The sequence below is a fragment of the Halichoeres trimaculatus genome, unplaced genomic scaffold (assembly GCF_033239565.1).
Source record: "Halichoeres trimaculatus isolate MK-OKI-2021-1 unplaced genomic scaffold, fHalTri1.1 fHalTri1_scaffold_8, whole genome shotgun sequence".
Lineage (NCBI taxonomy): Eukaryota > Metazoa > Chordata > Actinopteri > Labriformes > Labridae > Halichoeres > Halichoeres trimaculatus.
In genome coordinates, this window is record NW_027437186.1 from 32549495 (window position 1) to 32568336 (window position 18842).

General features: G+C 41.9%; 1 protein-coding gene across 3 annotated transcripts in view; it reads left to right on the forward strand.

The window, feature by feature from the left end:
- dlg5a (discs, large homolog 5a (Drosophila)) overlaps window positions 1–18842 on the forward strand; it is a 56826-nt gene that overhangs the window by 9950 nt on the left and 28034 nt on the right. For all 3 annotated transcript variants that reach the window (XM_074675434.1, XM_074675436.1, XM_074675435.1), the window contains exons 2-8: window positions 9212–9280; window positions 10897–11071; window positions 11504–11647; window positions 14991–15174; window positions 16012–16271; window positions 16362–16674; window positions 18359–18589. In XM_074675434.1, the coding sequence (XP_074531535.1) occupies window positions 9212–9280; window positions 10897–11071; window positions 11504–11647; window positions 14991–15174; window positions 16012–16271; window positions 16362–16674; window positions 18359–18589 (1376 nt within the window). The remainder of the gene's footprint in view (window positions 1–9211; window positions 9281–10896; window positions 11072–11503; window positions 11648–14990; window positions 15175–16011; window positions 16272–16361; window positions 16675–18358; window positions 18590–18842) is intronic.

An 18842-nucleotide genomic window follows, 5' to 3' on the forward strand; every position in this document is an offset into this window, starting at 1 on the left:
TACTTAAATCAGATGGAACTCCGTCTGTACCTGTAAATATATCTGATTCAGTACCCATCCCTATCCAAAAGGTCAGATAGCAAAGTTACCCATCAGCCATCTGGATCTTATCAATCTATTGAAACACCTCGTCCGCATTAACCACCTTATTCTGGTTTAACCACCTTATTGCAGTGATGACTAGTGAGGTTGACAACGTTTAATCTTGAAGTTGACTGAGCGACCACATCCCGAGTAGGAGGGATGGGAAACTTAGAGTATGTGCAGAGGATTCAGAGCAGCCAGGATCCAGAGGTCTGAGGGATGCCACAGTAAAAAAGCTGCTCTCCGCTCCTCTGGCTTTAATGCTGACACATCCCTCTGTTTTACTTAAGCAGAGGGATTTAAATGACAGGGTAGCTTTCAACCGTATTATTAGTGTTGCTATTATTTGCGGTTCTCCAGTTTAATGACTGTGCAGCTGAGGACACAAAAGCAGAAAGACCAAAGACTATTACGGCTCGGCTCATTTCTTGGTGTGTGATTTATTTATTTATTTTCTGGCACTTCTGCTCATTTACAACGAGAAGAGCTGATCACGGCTTATGAAGATAAGCCCACAGTATTATTTAAGGAATACCAATCCCGCTCTTCTGTCAAGTGGCTCTGAAATGTGTGTTTGAGTGTGTGCTTAGGAACAGACTCCACGGCTCATCAAGTGGTGTTGTGTGATAAAGAGTTTGAAGACGGCACCGTGGTCCAAGTGGATCATAATCAAACTCTTCTTCTGATTTTGGAGACGCTCTCATTGTCAGATAAGAGAATTTTCTCAAACTGCTGAATAATTTAGTCTCACCCGACGGTGGAAGCCAGACTTTGCATCTCTCTTTGATAAAGCTCTCCTCAGCCAGCCTCAAAAAGAAAAAACTCTCGTGCTCTTCTTCTCCAACACGCCACAGAATCTACTATTCCTCTCATCCAGCTTCACCATGGCAACGCGTGTCATCTCGCTTCATGTGCTGGAGAACGTAATCCGGTTGTCTGGAGCAACTGTTGGTTGATTGGGAGGGAAGGCAGAGGGGAAGTGGGGGATGTGGATCCCCTTAGGTAAGGCGAGCCCTCCCCTGACCTATTTAGATCACAGCGACAGGCCTTTGTTACGGCCGCCTCAGGTCCTCCTCTGGAAACGCTCTCACCTTTGAGTCTGCCTCTTGTTTGGGAATCAGCTGCAGAAGCTCTTTTCATATTACCATATTTCCTGTAATGGCTGCTCTTGAAATTTCCCACATTTAGTGGTGTCCTGATTTAAATACCAGAATCATAAAGTTTCAATTAGTGTTTAAAATCAGGTATGGACGAGAATGCCCAGTCTTAACGTGCCCAAGCTGTACACAACGACTTTTAGATTTTAACAGTTTTTAAAACTGCTGCAGACCACACGCACAACACGACAACAATTGGATCACACACACACTATACACTTACATAAGACCACCAAACCAAATACTTTCCTATATTTGGGTCAACGATTCTTTGGACATGACAGAAGCTTGCGTGACGAAACGTGACTTAAAAAGACGAAGGGTGACCAGTGTCATCAGTGTGTTTTCTGTCATGCAGCAAAAAACTAATGTGTGAATAACATAGATATATTTCCCACTTGACTCTGGTCCAGTTTTGTTTAAGTTAAAGCTATGGGCAACTTTTGGTGTGGATTGACTTTTACACCACTTGTGGACTTAATATGTCTTACCTCTTGTTTTATACATGTGAAACCAGTGTTTTTTGACTGAAAAAAATGTCCTGTTTTTTTAAGAAGTCAATTTTATCACCTATTGAGATTATTTGCAATGAAAACAGGCAGTTATTACAGCCAGCTGTCAATCATCTGACACCCACTGCCTTACAGTGGTTTCAGGTTATAGAAGTGACCGGGGCAGTGACATTAACTATTTTTGCTCACCAGAGTTCCCAGAGTTACTGGCCACTCTGCATTTTTTCTTGCCACAGTTTTAATGTTGGATCATTGTATTTAATATGGTTGAAGCTAACTATAGCATGCTAAACTCACTTGAACTGGATTTACAACCTTTTTAAATGTAAACGACCCCTGTGGACCTTCAGATCAAGTCTACATAAATGTTTAACGCTTCAGATCATTATCAGGTATTCAGCTCTGATAAGGTTGTGTGTAAGGTTATACTCTATATGAAAATATGCAGTCTGTTAGGACAAAGTAATAAAAGGAGTAGTTTATCATTGCATATAATAAAAGTGGTAAAGGGGTATAGAAGATTTATTGAAAGATGAAAACTAAACTGAAAAAAGCTTGCAGGAGACACTGTCTGCTTAGATATTTATTTGCAACGGTAATTTTTCCGTAATAAAGTACCTGTTTTCTGGACTGTAAGTATAACTCCAGAGTGTAAGACACTCCAGTCAAAAAATGTGTCATGACCAGGAAAACAACAGTAAGTATTTGTATATTAGGAGGTTTACATTTTTTTCCTACAGCCCCTTTTATCGGTGACCAAGGTAAACGTGTACTTTCTATCCTCTACGCAAGCTCCTCTCCAGGTGGTTTAGTATTTCAGATGCCATTTCAGAAAACTACAATTAAATAGCTCAACCTGCCAAAGTGGCTAGTGGAAATGGGGGTTGTGACGGGTTGGTGGTGGGTGTGAATGGCAAGTCCTAGAAGTGGCAACAGAGAAATGATCAGGACTTTGTGATGGTCTTATTTGCTTTTGAGGGTCAGAAAGAAACATCTGGATGAACACGTCAAAGATGCCTCACAGTGCCTGTAACTTTAAAGAAACAGCACTACTGAGAAGTAATGTAGTTCTTCTTAGTTTTGTTATTTTGGAAGATGTTGTCCACAGGAAGTCATATTTATAAAAAAATATTAGGGATGCACGGATATGAAAATTTTGGCCGATACCATTATCCAATCTTAGTATTGCTGTTATGGCCGATAATTTATATTTACCGATATCAGTATTGGTAAAAAAAAAAAATCTGAGATGATGTGTTAAGGTAGTTCAGAGAGAAAGAGCGGCGTGATTGTGAGAAAAGACGATCAAAGATGGAGCACCCGAGATGAACGTGATCAAAAAAGTATGTTTTGTCTGTTTTTTTGGATCAAAAACAGATAGAGAGACATAAAAAAAGAGGGTCCACTCTTCTTGGGTAGTTTTAGTGTTCACATAGTCATAGAAAACAATATTATTTGGGTCTTGAAAGATTGTTTAAGATGCTCTAAAAATGGCCGGCAACTAATGAGTAAATATTGGCCCACTTTTACACATCGGCGGATACCAATATTGATACTGTTGTATCCCGCATCCCTGAAAAATATGCCAAAAATGCTGAGAAGCTTCTTGTGATACAGCCATCATAGTTGACTTAGCATAAGTGCTGCCTCTGTCATTGAAAATAGCCAATCATAGCACATGATTTTTGAAGTTTGGCCAGTTATATTTAAAGTGAGGGCCATGCCACCACTGGCCCCACCTGTGTATATGCCCCTGGAAATACTTGCAATGCACCCTTTGCATGGATGTATCAGCAGTAATGGATCTCTTAAAACAGCAAAGAAGAACAGACATCCCGTCATCTTTTACAGCACTAGTAAAACGATCTCAGCGTGGGGCTCGCACAGCTTGTACTGATAAATCAGAGCTTCCCTTAAAAAAACATTAGTGTTTCTCCAATGCTTTAAAGCATACTCAAAGGAGAAATGTGTCAGACAAATCTCCTCCATACAGGATCTTTATTTTGAAGGTTATTCATTTATGAGCACTCTCAGTTCTGTCAAACCATCAAATGAAAGAACAGTTTTGTTTTTCTTCAAATCTACTCGTTTAAAGGCTCCAAAAAAGACGTGTTGGGACATTCCTAGTTGTCGAGAGTCAATGTTATTGAATTCAGTTTGATTTTCTAGCTCTGATGTGTCCTGATCGAATGGAGACTTGTAGATTCTTTCACTGTAGACAATCAGATCCATGCTGCCCTAATGGTTGCCTGCTTTATTGATGTGCTGAACCTCTTTACAAATGATCAGCTTCACTGACTGTGGCTGCTGCTAATTGCTATCAATGATTAAAAGCCTGTTGGAAAAAAACAGCTCAAACCGCCGACCCATCGACCACGAGATAGCTGGCTCTTATCCGACATGCGATCTATACGATTGCATTTGTGGGTGTTACAAGGTGAACTAATCCTCTCGTGACACTGATCTCAACATTACAATTTTTGTGCACATATTTGTCATTGCAGCCAAATCAAACACCGAGCACTGTCCCTGAAGTGCCCTGTTCGTGGGAGTCAAAGCTGTCTGTTGATTTGCGAGCGTCCTTGGTGTTTAGAGATTACTGGGATTTTAATTTATCTGAGTGTTTTTGGTTTGCAAATCACAAACACAACATTTAAGAAGCCACATTTTACAGCTTTTTTGGCACAGAGCTTAACTGAGTGTGCGGTAGTTTTTTTTAAAGACTTAATCCCTCAGCTGAGATGGCATTATACCTCTCAGTGGCTCACGTCTTTTACTAGAGCTCCGCGTCAGTCAGATGCAGGGTTCAAAAGTTGCTTTTAAATGCGGCTTTTTTCGGAAGGACTAATGCTCTGCAGACCCTGAGTGGTTCTCATGATGTCTGATGGAACAATATGAAATCAAAGCTGCGTGCTCCGAGCGTTTCGTAGAGTAAAAGTGTCGAGCATCAGGGAACGTCAGAACAGATTAAAAGCCTTTCCACCCTGCTACGCTCTCTTTTTTTCCACTGACTCTCCCCTTCCTTCCTTCTTTGCCTCTTTGTCTCTCAAATACACTCCCTCCTTATCTTCTTTTTACGACTAAGTAATGCTATCTCCTTTCATCTGTCCTCCATGCCTTCCCCTTGTTTCCCCTCTTGCCCCCCTCTCCTCCTCTCTTTTCTCCTTTCCTCTCCTCCTCTCTGTCTTGCGGGGCCTAAGATGGAGTGGCTCCGTCGCACAGAGCTCATAGTTAATTAGGCTTGGCCTTGTCACACATTGAGGGCTGGAGCCAGAGTTGTTGCTAAACCCAGTGGGGAGGCAAGGACAGAGATGGAGATCTGGAACAGTTGGCGTCAATCTATTGCCTGCTGCTGACAAAGCCAGAGTCCATTCCCCTGCCCTGCACACAGGAGGAGTGAGTCTGCGTGTTTAGGGCGCGTTTATCACATGATATTAGATTATTACAGTGTTGCGCCAGTTCTTATTGAGTCACACTGTTACATTTTGAATTTTTTCTTTTTGTAACTTAAATATTGTGTTATTAAAGCTCCTGTGAGGCTCTTTCAGTTTTTATTATTTTTACCACATCACTGTTTCCTGATTTTGCCAGTCTAAAGTAGTATCCTAAGAGGAAAAATCTTATCTTGCTGTCTTTGTCATCTTGACTAGGCGCTGCCGGGGTGGCTGCCTGTTGCAGCAGCTTTCTCTTCGCTGTAGTTTTTTGTTTTTGGCCATTGATACCAAACTAGTTGTGTCTGCCATGGTGTTTTTACCATATTTGGCTCCTGTGTGTGTCCAGAGATCCTGCGTGTTACCATGGTTGCATTGTTTGCGCAGAAGATTTCACCTGTTAGCAGCCTGTAGCACGCCAATGCTAACTGGTGCTGGGCCTGGTGTTCTCTACAAGCTAAGGAAAAGGAGGCGAAGATGAGGTGTTGGGGCAGAGGTGTGTGCTAAGAAGAGATGGCGTCGACCTGTCCTTCCATCCATTGTTATGGGGGACGTAAGCCCTATCGCCAAGAAGATGGACAAGCCATGCTAACCCAACATCAGAGAGAATACCAAAGGGCAGAGTAGCATCGTGCTAGTCACAGAAATGGCTAATGGAGATAACACCAGACACCAATGCCACATAGGAAGGATTACTTACCAGTTCAGTCCAGCTCAGTCCTGACCCTGAAGGCTGACTGGAGAATGATGGCCGAGCTCTCGCCTCTGATGGAAGTTTTGAAACCAAACTTGTATTGAATTGATCCTTTATTGATTCCCCTATCAATTCCTCTGGTGAATTTTCTTAGTACCAAAAGTTGGCTTTACAGATTTTCTGCGATGACCTTTTATTGAGTTTATTTATAAATAAATATGACACAACACTCTTTGTGTTTAGAGCTGCGTGTCGACAAATGTTTCAGCATGTTGGTGGTGTTGCCACCCTTGCATATTATAGAGTTGCACAAATTGCACTTTGCGCTGTGTCCTTATTTTGGTGAAATGAAACCAAACTTTCGGTCCTTTTGATCTCTCTTTCATTAACTTAAAAATTCTTCTGCTGTCTGAGTGTGATTGATGTGGCATGTCACATGGCAAGGTTTGGTAACTCCAGCGTAATGTAAAGAATTGATGAGCGAATCGTTCTGCACAAAGGCTAATAATGTCGATGGATTGAACCATTTATAACTAAATTTTAACAGGAACTGGTTATCGATACCTATCCCTAATTGCCTGTTTGAAGGACTGTAGCCTTTGCCCATGGGATGAAAGAATAACTGTGAGGGCAAACTGGTTTGGTTTCATACCCCACTGGAAAGAGTTTGAGTCTTTATCCATTAAAACTTAGATTCAGTGGTTTTGACCTTTGAAACTGTAGGTGCAGCAGTTTGTGCTTAAATCAAGGAAATGATCAGCTGATTTATAAATGTTAAAATGACTGCGAGCTTTGTCTCTAAATTTACTCAGTTAAGTTTTAAAATGGTCAATTTTTTAGTGCTAGAATTGTCAAGTAGTTAGATAACTCATCAATTGTAATCCCTTAGTTTGACTCTGTCTAAAGTTGGGCAGTTAAATTGACTTAGATTGTGGTTTTGGACGTTAAAAAAACATACTAAAATCTAAATTTTCTCCGACTTCCTTTGTTGCTTTCAAAGTTCACACCCTCCTTCCTCGTCTTCTCCTTGTAGAGACACACAAAACAACAACAGAGCAGCCAGCAGCACAGGCTCGTCAGCTGTTTGGCACTTGTTCAGTTTTGCAGAGTGAGAGACCTTTAACGCTGTAAAGCTTGTTCAAAGCTTGCTCGAGCAATTTATTGAAACATCTTCAACAGAGGCATGCAGTCGAGAGGGAGAAATGTGTCTCACTACAGCGTGCGTAGGACTGCAACAGCCAACATTAGAGGACTTGTATATTATCCCCATTTGATCCTGTTTGAAAAAGGAAGGGACATGGTGCACTGGAAATCACTGAAATCTTATCAAGTATTTTTGTCTTATTTTCAGTAGAAAGTGTCTTTTAAGACTTAATATGAGCCACATTTAACTTATCAGTCCAGAAAAATGTCTTCTTTCAAGTTATTCAAAGACAAAAATGAGGTCTGAATTGCCGTAACAAGTAGAAAGAATCTGCCAATGAAACAAGAGAAAAATGATATGTGTAGTTTGAAGCAAATTTTTGAGCATATTTTTCTAGTTCCTTTCTAGCAGATTTTTTTCACTTGTTGCTAGGGATGTCCCGATATTACATTTTCACTTCAGATACAATACAGATACTGCAGCATCTGCAAGTATTGGCCGATACCGATATTAATTCGATACGATATCAGCATTAAACATGCATACTTTTATTACTTAAATTTGTAGTATGTCATGTTCGAAAAGGCTTGATTAAGTGACATTATTCAAACAAAGAACAGTAGTCAGCAACAGTAGGTATGAGGAAAAACTATGCTCATTAACCAATGGGTAACAGAAACTGCTTATACTGGAGATTTTAGATGCATTCCGATACGATACCGATACTTGTTTTTTTGCTGATATCGAATCGATATCTGATATCAATATCGGACTGGGACACCTCTACTTGTTGCAAACAATTCAGACTAGGGAAAAGTACCTTTCACATTTGAAACAATATGGTACCAGTACCCGGTACCTGGCAATCCGTACCGGTACTGAACGGTACCAGTTTTTGGTACTTTTTTGTGTTTATGTGGTAAAAAATATCAATTTGTTCAATAATTAAATATTATTTTTTTCAATTAAGCATATGTATTCTTCAATATCTTGCAATGCTTTTCCAGCATGGAAAATCGCCTACTCCTCTACTTCCTAACAGTCACAGAGATGCAGGTACCGAAACATGGTACCTTTTGGTTTTACGTGAATCGGTACCTGGTACTTTTGACAGAATAATAATTCCAACTAATTTAGACCTCATTTTTGTCTTTAAATAACTTGAAATGAGACATTTATTCTTCACTGATGAGTTGAATGTGGCTCATAATAAGTCTGAAAGGACATTTTCTACTGAAAATAAGAGAAAAACACTTGATAAGATTTCAGCTTTTTGCAGTGTGGTAAAACAAGTGGTTTAAATTATCCTTTGCAGCAGCGTAGCTCCTCACCACACGAGTTGGTCTACACCGTCACACCCATACCTGTCCTTCCTGAAACAATGAATGGTAGGAACTTATGTTTACAACAAGACATGGAGGTGTCTACAAACACAAACAAAGTGCTGTGAATGGCATCGAGATAATCAGTACATTGGTATTTTCTCTAGTTTTCTTCTTAGTGTGAATCAGTCAAAGTCTTTTCTTTAGTGCACCTGTGTTTCAGTCATTTTCGTCTTGCAGCAGCTCAAGCCTCAGCAGTGAGCACAAGTCTTTAGATGTGTCCTTAAAGAAATTCTATCCCTCTTGTCGGCCATGTTTATGTTGCCCTTTGGAGCAGGGACTCTGCAGTATAATGAGGATCTGCATAGTCTCCCTCTCCTATGGATTGTGTCGCCTGTGTGAAATATCCCCCAGCTTAACTGTGTGTACAGCTATTCAAAAGGAGAATCGTTTTCTCTCTGTCTCTCCCCACCTCTCTTTCGCTCCCTCTCCTCTCCCCATGTGCTTGAAATAAAAAGAGAAAATCCCATTTCAGCCGTGACATTCTGCCTGTGTAGCAGAAACATACAGAGACTATACATCAAAGCCAGGCAGGGTGCACAGTGAGGGGAAGGAGGTTTAATGACGACTGCAGTCTGGAGTTATAATATAGAGCTACTCAGAGGGAGTCTTGAAGTTATTATTCCAAGTAGAAACCCTGCACCAAATTTATTTTACATGTGTGCAGGGAATATGAAACCAACTGTGTGATATTCACTTCTCCCGTCATTGATCAGGCGGTAAATTGTAACATGTGTTATTGGTTCATCAGTCAAGCAGTGCTTAAATCTGGATGTAGCTCATCTTTCTGTTTTTGTCTTCCGGCAGGTTCCACATACAGCGTCCTCTCCACGATGCCTTCTGACTCAGAAAGCAGCAGCTCCCTCAGCAGTGTTGGTACGTATAATGACCCCAGATGCCTGTTCTGATGTATTTGTGTCAAGCCAGGTCAAACAGGGTCTTTACTGCTTCAAAACAAACCATTACAGTACAACCGAACAAACACTGACTGCAAAACAATCCGTGGGAGGTTTACGCTGATATCACTGCAATCGTTTAAATAAGAATAATAAATACACACTCTCCTCTGGTCCTCTTTTTTCTTAAAGGAAGCCATGTTTGCTTTTCCTGAGTTTTGACAAAGGTCCAAATGACTCAGCTGTGTTACATAAACCTCCAAAAGGGCCGAATGTTGAGCCAAAGATGGACATAATCCTCAGATTTCCAGCCATGTTTGTTCTTTTGCAAGGAAGAGAACATCCTAAAAAATGACTTTCATTATTTGCCTTTTTTTCTATTTTGGCAAAACGTCTTTTTTTTTTTTTAACCTTTTTTTAACTCACACCGAAACAGATTGACCTTGCTACTTCATCATTCTCTTCTCTTATGATCAATCAAGTAGAACTTAACTCAGAAACAGTTGAAACCATAGACTGTATATAGAGTGGACAGCGTGGCTCCACCATTTACCATTGTACGGTTCTGAAGCCAAAATACCTCCCGTCACAGGCGCAGCCATTGGCAGCAATTGCAGTCAGAGTCTGCGCAGTAGAGACTGTGAGGGATTCTGGGAGAATCTGAGTGGAGCTGGGTGACAAAAATAATAATAATTTTTTCCTTTTTGAGAGTCCTATCTCTTCTTGACTCTCCCTCCTGACATATTTTACTATTACTGAAAAAATACACAAGAACGGCAGCTGTCAATCATTGTTAAACATGACGTAAAGCCTCTTTTTAAATCTCTTATAACTAATGAAAACAAAACTTTTCAGAAAAAAAGAGCCAAATGATAATCTTTAAATTACTACAATAATTGGATGTGAGAAACATTTTCAGGTGTATTTATTTTTTAAAGTTTGACCACAGCCCATCTGGAATGACTGGAGAGCCAGATTTTTTTACCTATACTGCAGCCAGTCACCAGCAAGGGGGAGCAGTTTCTGCGGCAACCTCACTTCGAGCCAAGCAAGATGACGTCCATTTTTTTTAGTCTATGGTTGAAACAACAAGATCTTATAACAGGAGCATGAGACTAAGAAAAAGAAGACCCTCAAATTTACAAATAATCGATTACTGAATTCTTCTGTGTGGGTTTCTCTTCATCTGCAAATACTCCCAAATGTTGCGCTCCAAACATAAGTCTCTAGTCATTTAGTATCCACGCATAAAGCAGCAGTCACATTACATCACCAAATCAAAATCCTGTCACTTCCTCTTGTCTTACATTTTCATGTGAAAGATTACTGCTGGTGTATTCTTGTAAATGCAAGATATATTTTTGCTTACGTGCAGCACACAGAGCAGATTACATCAAGGTCCCATATCATGCAGTTTACTGCAGGATTAAAGTCTTCCACTTTGGGATGCCAAAGTTGGTTGCTAAGGTGGAGCCCACATTTTATGTCAAATATCAGTAAAACTTGAAAGATTCTTTTAATGGGATAAGAATGTTTGTTAATGATTACTTTTTGTAAATGATTACTGAACACCATCCCTCATCCTCTCTGACGCAGGTTCTCCTGTTAACGGTGAAGCGTCCTCCCCACCCCCAGCTATCAACGACAACCGGCCATCCGGCGACAACCTGGACACCATCCTGTTCCAGCTCCGCCAGGTGACCAGGGAGAGGGATGAGCTCCGCAAGCGTCTGGCGTTGGCATCGCCTGGGACCACCTTCGACGACTGCAGGTGCAGAAAAACTAGCTTGACTGCCAAGTTGTTATTACTGTTATTTTTTTTCCGTCTGGTTATGCTTTGATTAGACTGGCTATGAAAATGTCTCCAATACTGACTGCGGGGTATTTTTGAGCTGAAACCAACTGTGAGCTGATTTGAGACTCATTGATTCAGAGCAGAAAAGTTAGGATTTAACAATGTTTGCTCTCTAAGATCATCAGAGTCATTATGGGGTCAAGCTTCGGTTGATATGTTTACATCCACTAATTCTCTGTTGTTAATGTTGACTCTATGTTGCAGAAATGAGGCGCTGACACTGGCTGCTTAATCATGCTTAATGTGCTCCTCTTACCAGATGTTTATTGTGTAACAAGCTGCTTTGCTGACAACAGTGCACACTTGTTTTGTGTTTACATCTGTTTTTGTTTTGTTTTTCATCTCAAGGCCAAATTCTAAAGCCAGCCATGACTATGAGCGTCTGAAAAGCCAGTGCATGAGGGCCATGGCAGACCTGCAGTCGCTCCAGAACCAGCACACCAAAACACTCAAGAGGTGCGAGGAGGCTGTGAAAGAGGCCGACTTCTACCAGTGAGTGCTCAAAGTGTCTGATTCATATTCTCTGTTACTGTTTGGACTGGACTCTTTGAAATCTTTGAGATTTAAGTTGAGTCCTTTGTCAGACATTCTGACCTAAATGCTGCAGAGTGTGTGGGTCCGAGCTCGTTAATGAAGTGCAAAGGTTGGATATTGATGATGAGCACTATGTCACAAGCCACCTGCTGCTTTTCAGCCCAGAAACAATTAACTTTTATTGCATTGTTTTACTGGAACCATAGCGAGTACTGGCATGGTGTTGCAATTAACCTAATTGAAAGAACATCCCTTGGAGCTACAGCTGGCTTTTACATCGAAAGCGAATTGGCAGTACGGAAAAACAGAAATGCACGGCCTTTAAAAGCTGGAAAAGGAGTCATTTATGTAATTGAAGCATTCAACCTAACAGCTCATTTAAGCTGAGGCTCAAACTCTGCTGTAAAAGCTGATCATACGCTGTATTAGCTGTGTGAAAGTATTACTGGTTATGATATTTTACAACAGAAAGAAGCAGTAAAAGTTGGCTTTAGGGGGATTAAATTGTGCATAAATTCAGGTTTATGACAGATTCCAGGTTACATGGATGCCTCTCTACAAGAATAGTAATAAAATTGTATATCTAGTTAGTTAGCATTCGTTGCTTCTCAAAGCTCCTGTTAGGAGTTTTTCACTTTTTTGAAACAGCATAAAATGAACGTCCTTAGCTCAAAATGACTTACAAAGGCATTCAGCATTCAGTCTGACTGTCTCTATCTCAAAACTTTTAACGTCTACAATTGCTGGTGCAGGGTAGGTGTTAGACAAAAACATTTTAGGGTGATGTTTTTGGCTTTTCCAAGAACACTGGATGAGATCTGTCTTCGTCATGTCATGGCAAATAAATCAAATAGGTTTCCGTTCAAGTCAGTCTGTCAACTCACACTGGATCCGTTCTGCTGTAGTCCGTCTGCATGGCTGGTCCGGCATGTCACAGGTGATACGCAGCCATCCTATTTTTGCTGGACGTGAAGCTGCAACACATAAATTCAGTGTAGGGAACATCAAGCAGGACAGGAAGTTGTGACCAAAATTTCAAAATGAAACAAACTGCATCACAATCACTTTGTTTTTAGCTTGAATACAACAACAAACAGATATAATGAGCGGAGCCAGACCAGGAGTCAACATGTTTGAGGTTTTACAGCCCAACATGAATGAACAGAGACTTGTCAATGGAGTGGGAAGCGTGGGAACTCCTCGGTCTTGCGACTCCAGCTGTCTGTCAGTCAGTTTGGCGGACTGAATGCGCAGCCGGTGTGAATTGACAAACACAGTCAAGACGCAACAGAGCTGAGTCGGACTGCAGACGTATCTGGTGTATTCGAGGTGTTAGTGTACACTGGGCATCTAATCTGGATAGTTTGGGTCTTAATGCAGTAGCTTTAAGGACAAATGTTTTTCCTTTGCATGGCCTGTTTGAGCCCAAAATGAAACAATGACTCCAAATGTAATAAAAAAAAAAATTATAAAAACGAAAATGTAATAACAACTCTAATCAACTTTTTTACAGTCTGCTGTTAAAAAGCAAACTAAAAAATCTGAAAAATTGAAATATCGAAGAACTGCGAGAATAACATATCATTCCAGCCCTATTATCAACCAGTAATTACATGTCAGGCTTTATTCCTTTTTTTAATACATATTGGGCAGTGGTGATTGCTCTAAGACTGCAAGGGAAGCTCAGCTTCCCCTAAAATGTCCCCAAAAAGTGGTGATATGTTCTGCTGTGTGTACATTTCATTGACAAAATATGCGCTAGAATTCCTTTTTTTGTTCAGAATCAGCTACCTATCACAGGTAACCGGCTCCACCTCCTTCTCATTCATCCCCGCAGCGTCTCAGGGCTTTAACACAGTTGGACCCTGAGCGTCTTCTGACTTCAGCGGGGAAGCGTAAAGTGGGTTGTTCCACTGTGGAAACTGGACAGTCATTGGATAAACGCTGGGCTTTGTCCCGCCCTGGACGCTGGGCTTCTGCATGATGATTGGATGATCTGTCTGAGGCCAAATCCCTTTTTGATTGACGGTGAAATGAGCCAGTCAGCCATCTTGAAGTTTAACCCTCCACCGGAGCATCTTCTCAGTTGTTCTGGACTGACCCAGAGGCTTTGTCGATCCCCACCGAGTTTACCTTTCTTATAAACGACGAGTGTTGAGAGAACACTGGTAAAATCGATGGTCACAGATCATTTTCTTGAAAAGGAATGGAGGGGTAGAATTTACATTAAAATAAATAAACAAATTTATGATGTAGGCTGGAAAAGCCACCTCTGACATTGGGTCACTGTTACATATCAGGTTCCAACCTGGCCAGGGGGCCTTGCTTTCCCTACTTCAGCTACAAATTAACAAAAAGATCCTATACCTTTACAAAAATTAGAAAAAAACTCGGAGTTATTAAAAAAACTAGTTTGCCATCACAGGGCAAAGTCTGCTCTCTGTAACACAAAGCAGAAAGGATGGCGACAGACTGAGGTGATGACATGATTTGAAAGTTTTGTTTGATTTTATGGTGCGTGGTGTCCCTGGTGTTACAGATCAGTTTATCTTTGAATGAAAATGACTGTAAGCAGATGAGATGATAAGATTTCAGTGGGAAAAAAGAAGTTTGACGTCACTGATGCGTAGATCTACGTCATGCATTGAAACTGCTCTGCAATAATAAAATCTGATAACAGCTTGTTGAAAGCACTGATCCTGCTTTACAACAGGGTCTTTTAGGTCTGCTGTCTCCTCTCACCAACATGAAACACTTTATCACAAACTACTCACTGATCACATCTGGTAGCCTACTTACATCGTCTCCTACTCTCCTCCTCAGCGTGGGATCATCCCGCTCTGAAAATGAAATGCAGATTCCCTCACTGAATAAATACAGGCATTATATATCCTGTCTTTCTTTCACAGCCCGAATTTATAAACCTCCTCATGTTCAAGTGACTGATGAGAGATAATAACAAACATCTCATCAACATGAGACACAGCAGAAAGATGTTAAATCTTGGCGTGACAAACTAAAGTTTCTCGCAGCAGCTCTGAGATGTGTTATCACTGAGGACAGATGAAATAAAGAGGAATTAAACTCCTAGAGATGAAGATTTGCTCCACTCAGGAGTTAAGCCTCTCAAATAATGTTTATCGATGAAATTATGTTTTCCTATTCCTCAAATTTCAACATTTGCATATCCTGCTAGGTTTCCCGGCACTGTTTACCTGAAGCCCTCAGCTCACCGTCTGTTCTGTGTTTGCATGTTTAATCCGTCTCCCCTTATGTACACACATTCGTTTCCTCTCCCCAGCATGCTGCACAGCCGCGTCCTGGGAGAACAGACGCAGCTGAAGGAGGAGATGGAGACGCTCAGGAGGGAGAACGCCCAGCTCGTCCGGGAGCACAACCACGTGAAACAGAACTGCGAGGAGCTCAAGCGACTGCACGGACAAGACCAGAAGGAGCTGGCAGACCTTCGGCTGCAGCAACAGCAGGTAAACAGTCCACACGTGTTCACACACACACACACACGTACGCTCATCACACATGTGGGTGTGTGCTGCAGCTGACCAGATGCTGTAAGGGCATGAGTTGCCTCCAGATATTTACAGATGTCAGAGTAAATAAAATAATCCAACAGCATCAACTCTTCATTTTGAGGTCATGCAGTTTGGAAACCCAAACGTTATCACTGGTTGTCTTTTATGCACTGAATACTGTGTTCAGCACAGTACAAAGGTGCTTTGACCCGTATTGGACAACTGTGCACTACTGTCTCACACAGCACCCATGGGAACACTGCAGTGCTTAAGAGCACAGGGCAGCCAAGCAGAGGGAAGTGCACACAGAGCATTTCTGAAAAGGGCAGGCGCAGAAAGAAAGGGCTTCTGCTTGGGCAAAGGGCACACTGACCCAAACCGTGCTACTACAAGATCAGTGAATACGCAGTGTGTTGCTGCGTAGACGAGGTCAATGCAGCCCTGGGGTCACAGCAGCAGGAGGACTACATCAGCTAGACCCGCAGTAATGAGACATCCAGTCCCAGAGGGGATGAATAATGCAGTCTGAAGGACACTCCACACATAGAACAGATAATTTTGCAGCCAAGCCATTTAGTTTCTGTGCTTAAAAGCATAAAAGGAGAAACGTCATTGTCTTATCTGGCAGAGGATTTGCTCTCACTGTAAAAATAGAATCCTGCCATCACTTTGATGCCATCTGCTGCTTTAGGTGGGGCACAGCAAAAACAAGCTTAGCTCATTTTAATCATCAACAACAATCTGAACAGCATCACTTGTTTATCATTTGACTTTTCCTCTGCTTCTCTCCAGGTAATGAGAGAGAAAGGCTCCTCAGAGGTGTTAAACAAACTGTACGACACAGCCATGGACAAGCTGGAGGGTGTGAAGAAGGAGTACGACGCCCTGAGCAAGCGCTACAGCGAGAAGGTGGCGAACCACAACACAGATCTGAGCCGTCTGGAGCAGGCTGAGGAGGAGAATCGGAGGCTGCAGAAGCAGATGGACGCACTGCTCAAACAACGAGACTCGGCGATGCACTACCAGCAGCAGTGCTCCACCTCGATGAGGAGGTAAAGGCGTGTGCACACATCCAGAGGACATATGTGATGAAACTCAGCACATGAGAGTTCACACTGGCGTCTCATATTTCTCTACCCTAGGTTTGATTCTGTGCAGCAGGAGCTGAACAAGTCCTTGGCTCAGAACAAGGAGCTGCAGAGAGAGATGGAGCGCCTCCAGTCCGAAGTGACCCGCTACAAGAACCTGCAGCTGAAGGCGTCCAAGGACTGCGATAAGTTCAAGGAGGAGAGGGACTCTGTGTTCAACGAGTACCGTCTCATCATGAGCGAGAGGGACCAGGTGATCAAGGAGCTGGACAAGCTGCAGACAGAGCTGGAGGCAGCCGAGGCCCGACTGAAGAACACATCCTCAGAGAGAGTGGTGGCCAGTGAGGAGCTGGAGGCTCTCAGACAGGTAGCTCGCTCGGGATTAGGGATGGATACTTTTCACATTTCAGATGATACAGGGTACCAATATTTGATACTTTCGTGTGTGTTGTAGGAATGAATATTAATTTTTTTAATACTAAAATCTCAAAGTTTTTCAATTTATCTACTTATTCTTCAGTATATGAAATTGCAATGCTGTGTTCATGTCCAGCATGGAAAATCGCCTACTCTTCCACTCTCCCACAGTCACAAGGATGCGTTTAGGTACTTGCACATGCTACCGTTTGATTACCTCCACCGAGGAGGTTATGTTTTTTGGAGAGTCTGATTGTCTGTGAACAACATAACTCAAAAAGTAACAAACAGATCTTTATTAAATTTTCAGGAAATGTTCATTATGGGATGAGGAAGAAGTGGTTAAATTTTGGAGCTGATCCGAATCACCGTCTGGATCTAGGATTTTTTTAAAGGATTCTTTATCATTGTGAAATAGGGCTGTTTTCACCATATGTGTATATAACTCCATGATAAATGGTCGAATTGCTTTGCAAAACAATACAAGACAAGGTCACCATAATTTCTGACAGATGTAAAAGTACGATCCAGATGCAATATCCGGATACTAAGATCCGGATTATGAAATATGTACTGGGTCGTCATCATTTTCAACACTGTCAGGTAACTAATTATCGTACAAACCTGCAGCTAACACCAAATTGTAGCAGACAGTCTGCTGAAAGGGAGTATAACATTAAAGTTGAATTGAAAATCTACAAACAGCCTGTAATTTCTCATGAACAGTTTTTTCACTTTTGGACACAATGTGAAGGAAATTAAAGACGGTTTCAGATCCTGTGCATGCTCTGAGAGACAAGCTGGAATAGATAATCTGGTGATCCTTTTCTAAATTTCTACATCAGTTTGCTTTTTCGTGTCTCTGTGGTAAATTTATAACCCAACAAGCTAAAGACTGAGCTAATTTGCTAGCATGGCTCTATTCCAAAGTAACAAAATCCATCTACCTGCAGCTGTAATAAACACAGTGAATCTTTTCTCTCCACCCTGCAGCCTCTACACTGAACCCTCACAGGCTTTTCAGGCAGTGCCTGAGTCCATGACGTGGAATAAAAATGCTAATTCATGCTAAGCGAAGCTCACTGGCTGCAGACTGTTCCAACATATTTACTGCACAGACTTGGATGGTGCTGATAGTCTCATGTAACCTGCAGCCACAAAGTGGATGAACTTTTTACTTTCTAAAGTTGTAATTTATTTTAAAAGTTGGATTTCAAGGTTTTCTTTTTTTACATTTTGAATGAAACTTTTCTTGTCATCACTCATCCCTCACAGCTTCCCCAAGAGACATGCCATCTCACTGACAGTTACCGAGTTAACTATTTCCTCAGTGAGAATTTTAGATCGACCTGTCAGGTTTTCACTGCGTCTCTTCGTAACTTGGGCCAGGCGTCTACTCTTTAGTCAGTGGATCAAAGGCCATATTCACCAAGGACACTGCATAAAAATAGTTCCGCTCCACCGCCTCCTTTTTGAAGAATATTACCGAACACTGTGCTTGACAGACAAAAGAGATTCCTAACTAGTGTTGGATGACTCTGCGTTAGCCCTCAGATCATTTCTTCACATTGCATTAATGACTCACAGATCTGAGATGCCCTCATTCCATTTCAACCGCCTTTGTTCTGTGCCAGGAGTTGAACTCGTCGCTGGTGGACCGCGACCGGGCCATCTGCGAGCGCAACGAGCTGCTGGAGAAGTACTGCCACGAGGTGAAGGACAAGGCCGAGGCCCAGAAGGAGCTGAGCCAGGCCTGCAAGGACATCGAGATGGTCCGGGAGGAGAGGGACGTGGCCCGCAAGGAGAGGACGGAGGCCATCATTCAAAGGGATCAGCTGCTGCGAGAGTACTACCAGGCCAGACAGGTAACAAACACACACTGCACAAAGTCAGAGGTTACACAAGCGATAAGAGCTTAGTGCTCCCAGGAAGCAGTCAGCTTGTGGATTACTGTGTGTCAGCGCTTTGACACAAGTGGATTTGGGTCATACCTCTGACTGGACCTCAGGATGGTCCTCTCAAAAACCTGCGGGTCGTATCTTATAAACCTTTAAAAGCCTTTTAACCCTCTGGATCTCACAGTGAGCATTTCTTCTTTTAATGTGATGCTCAGGAAAA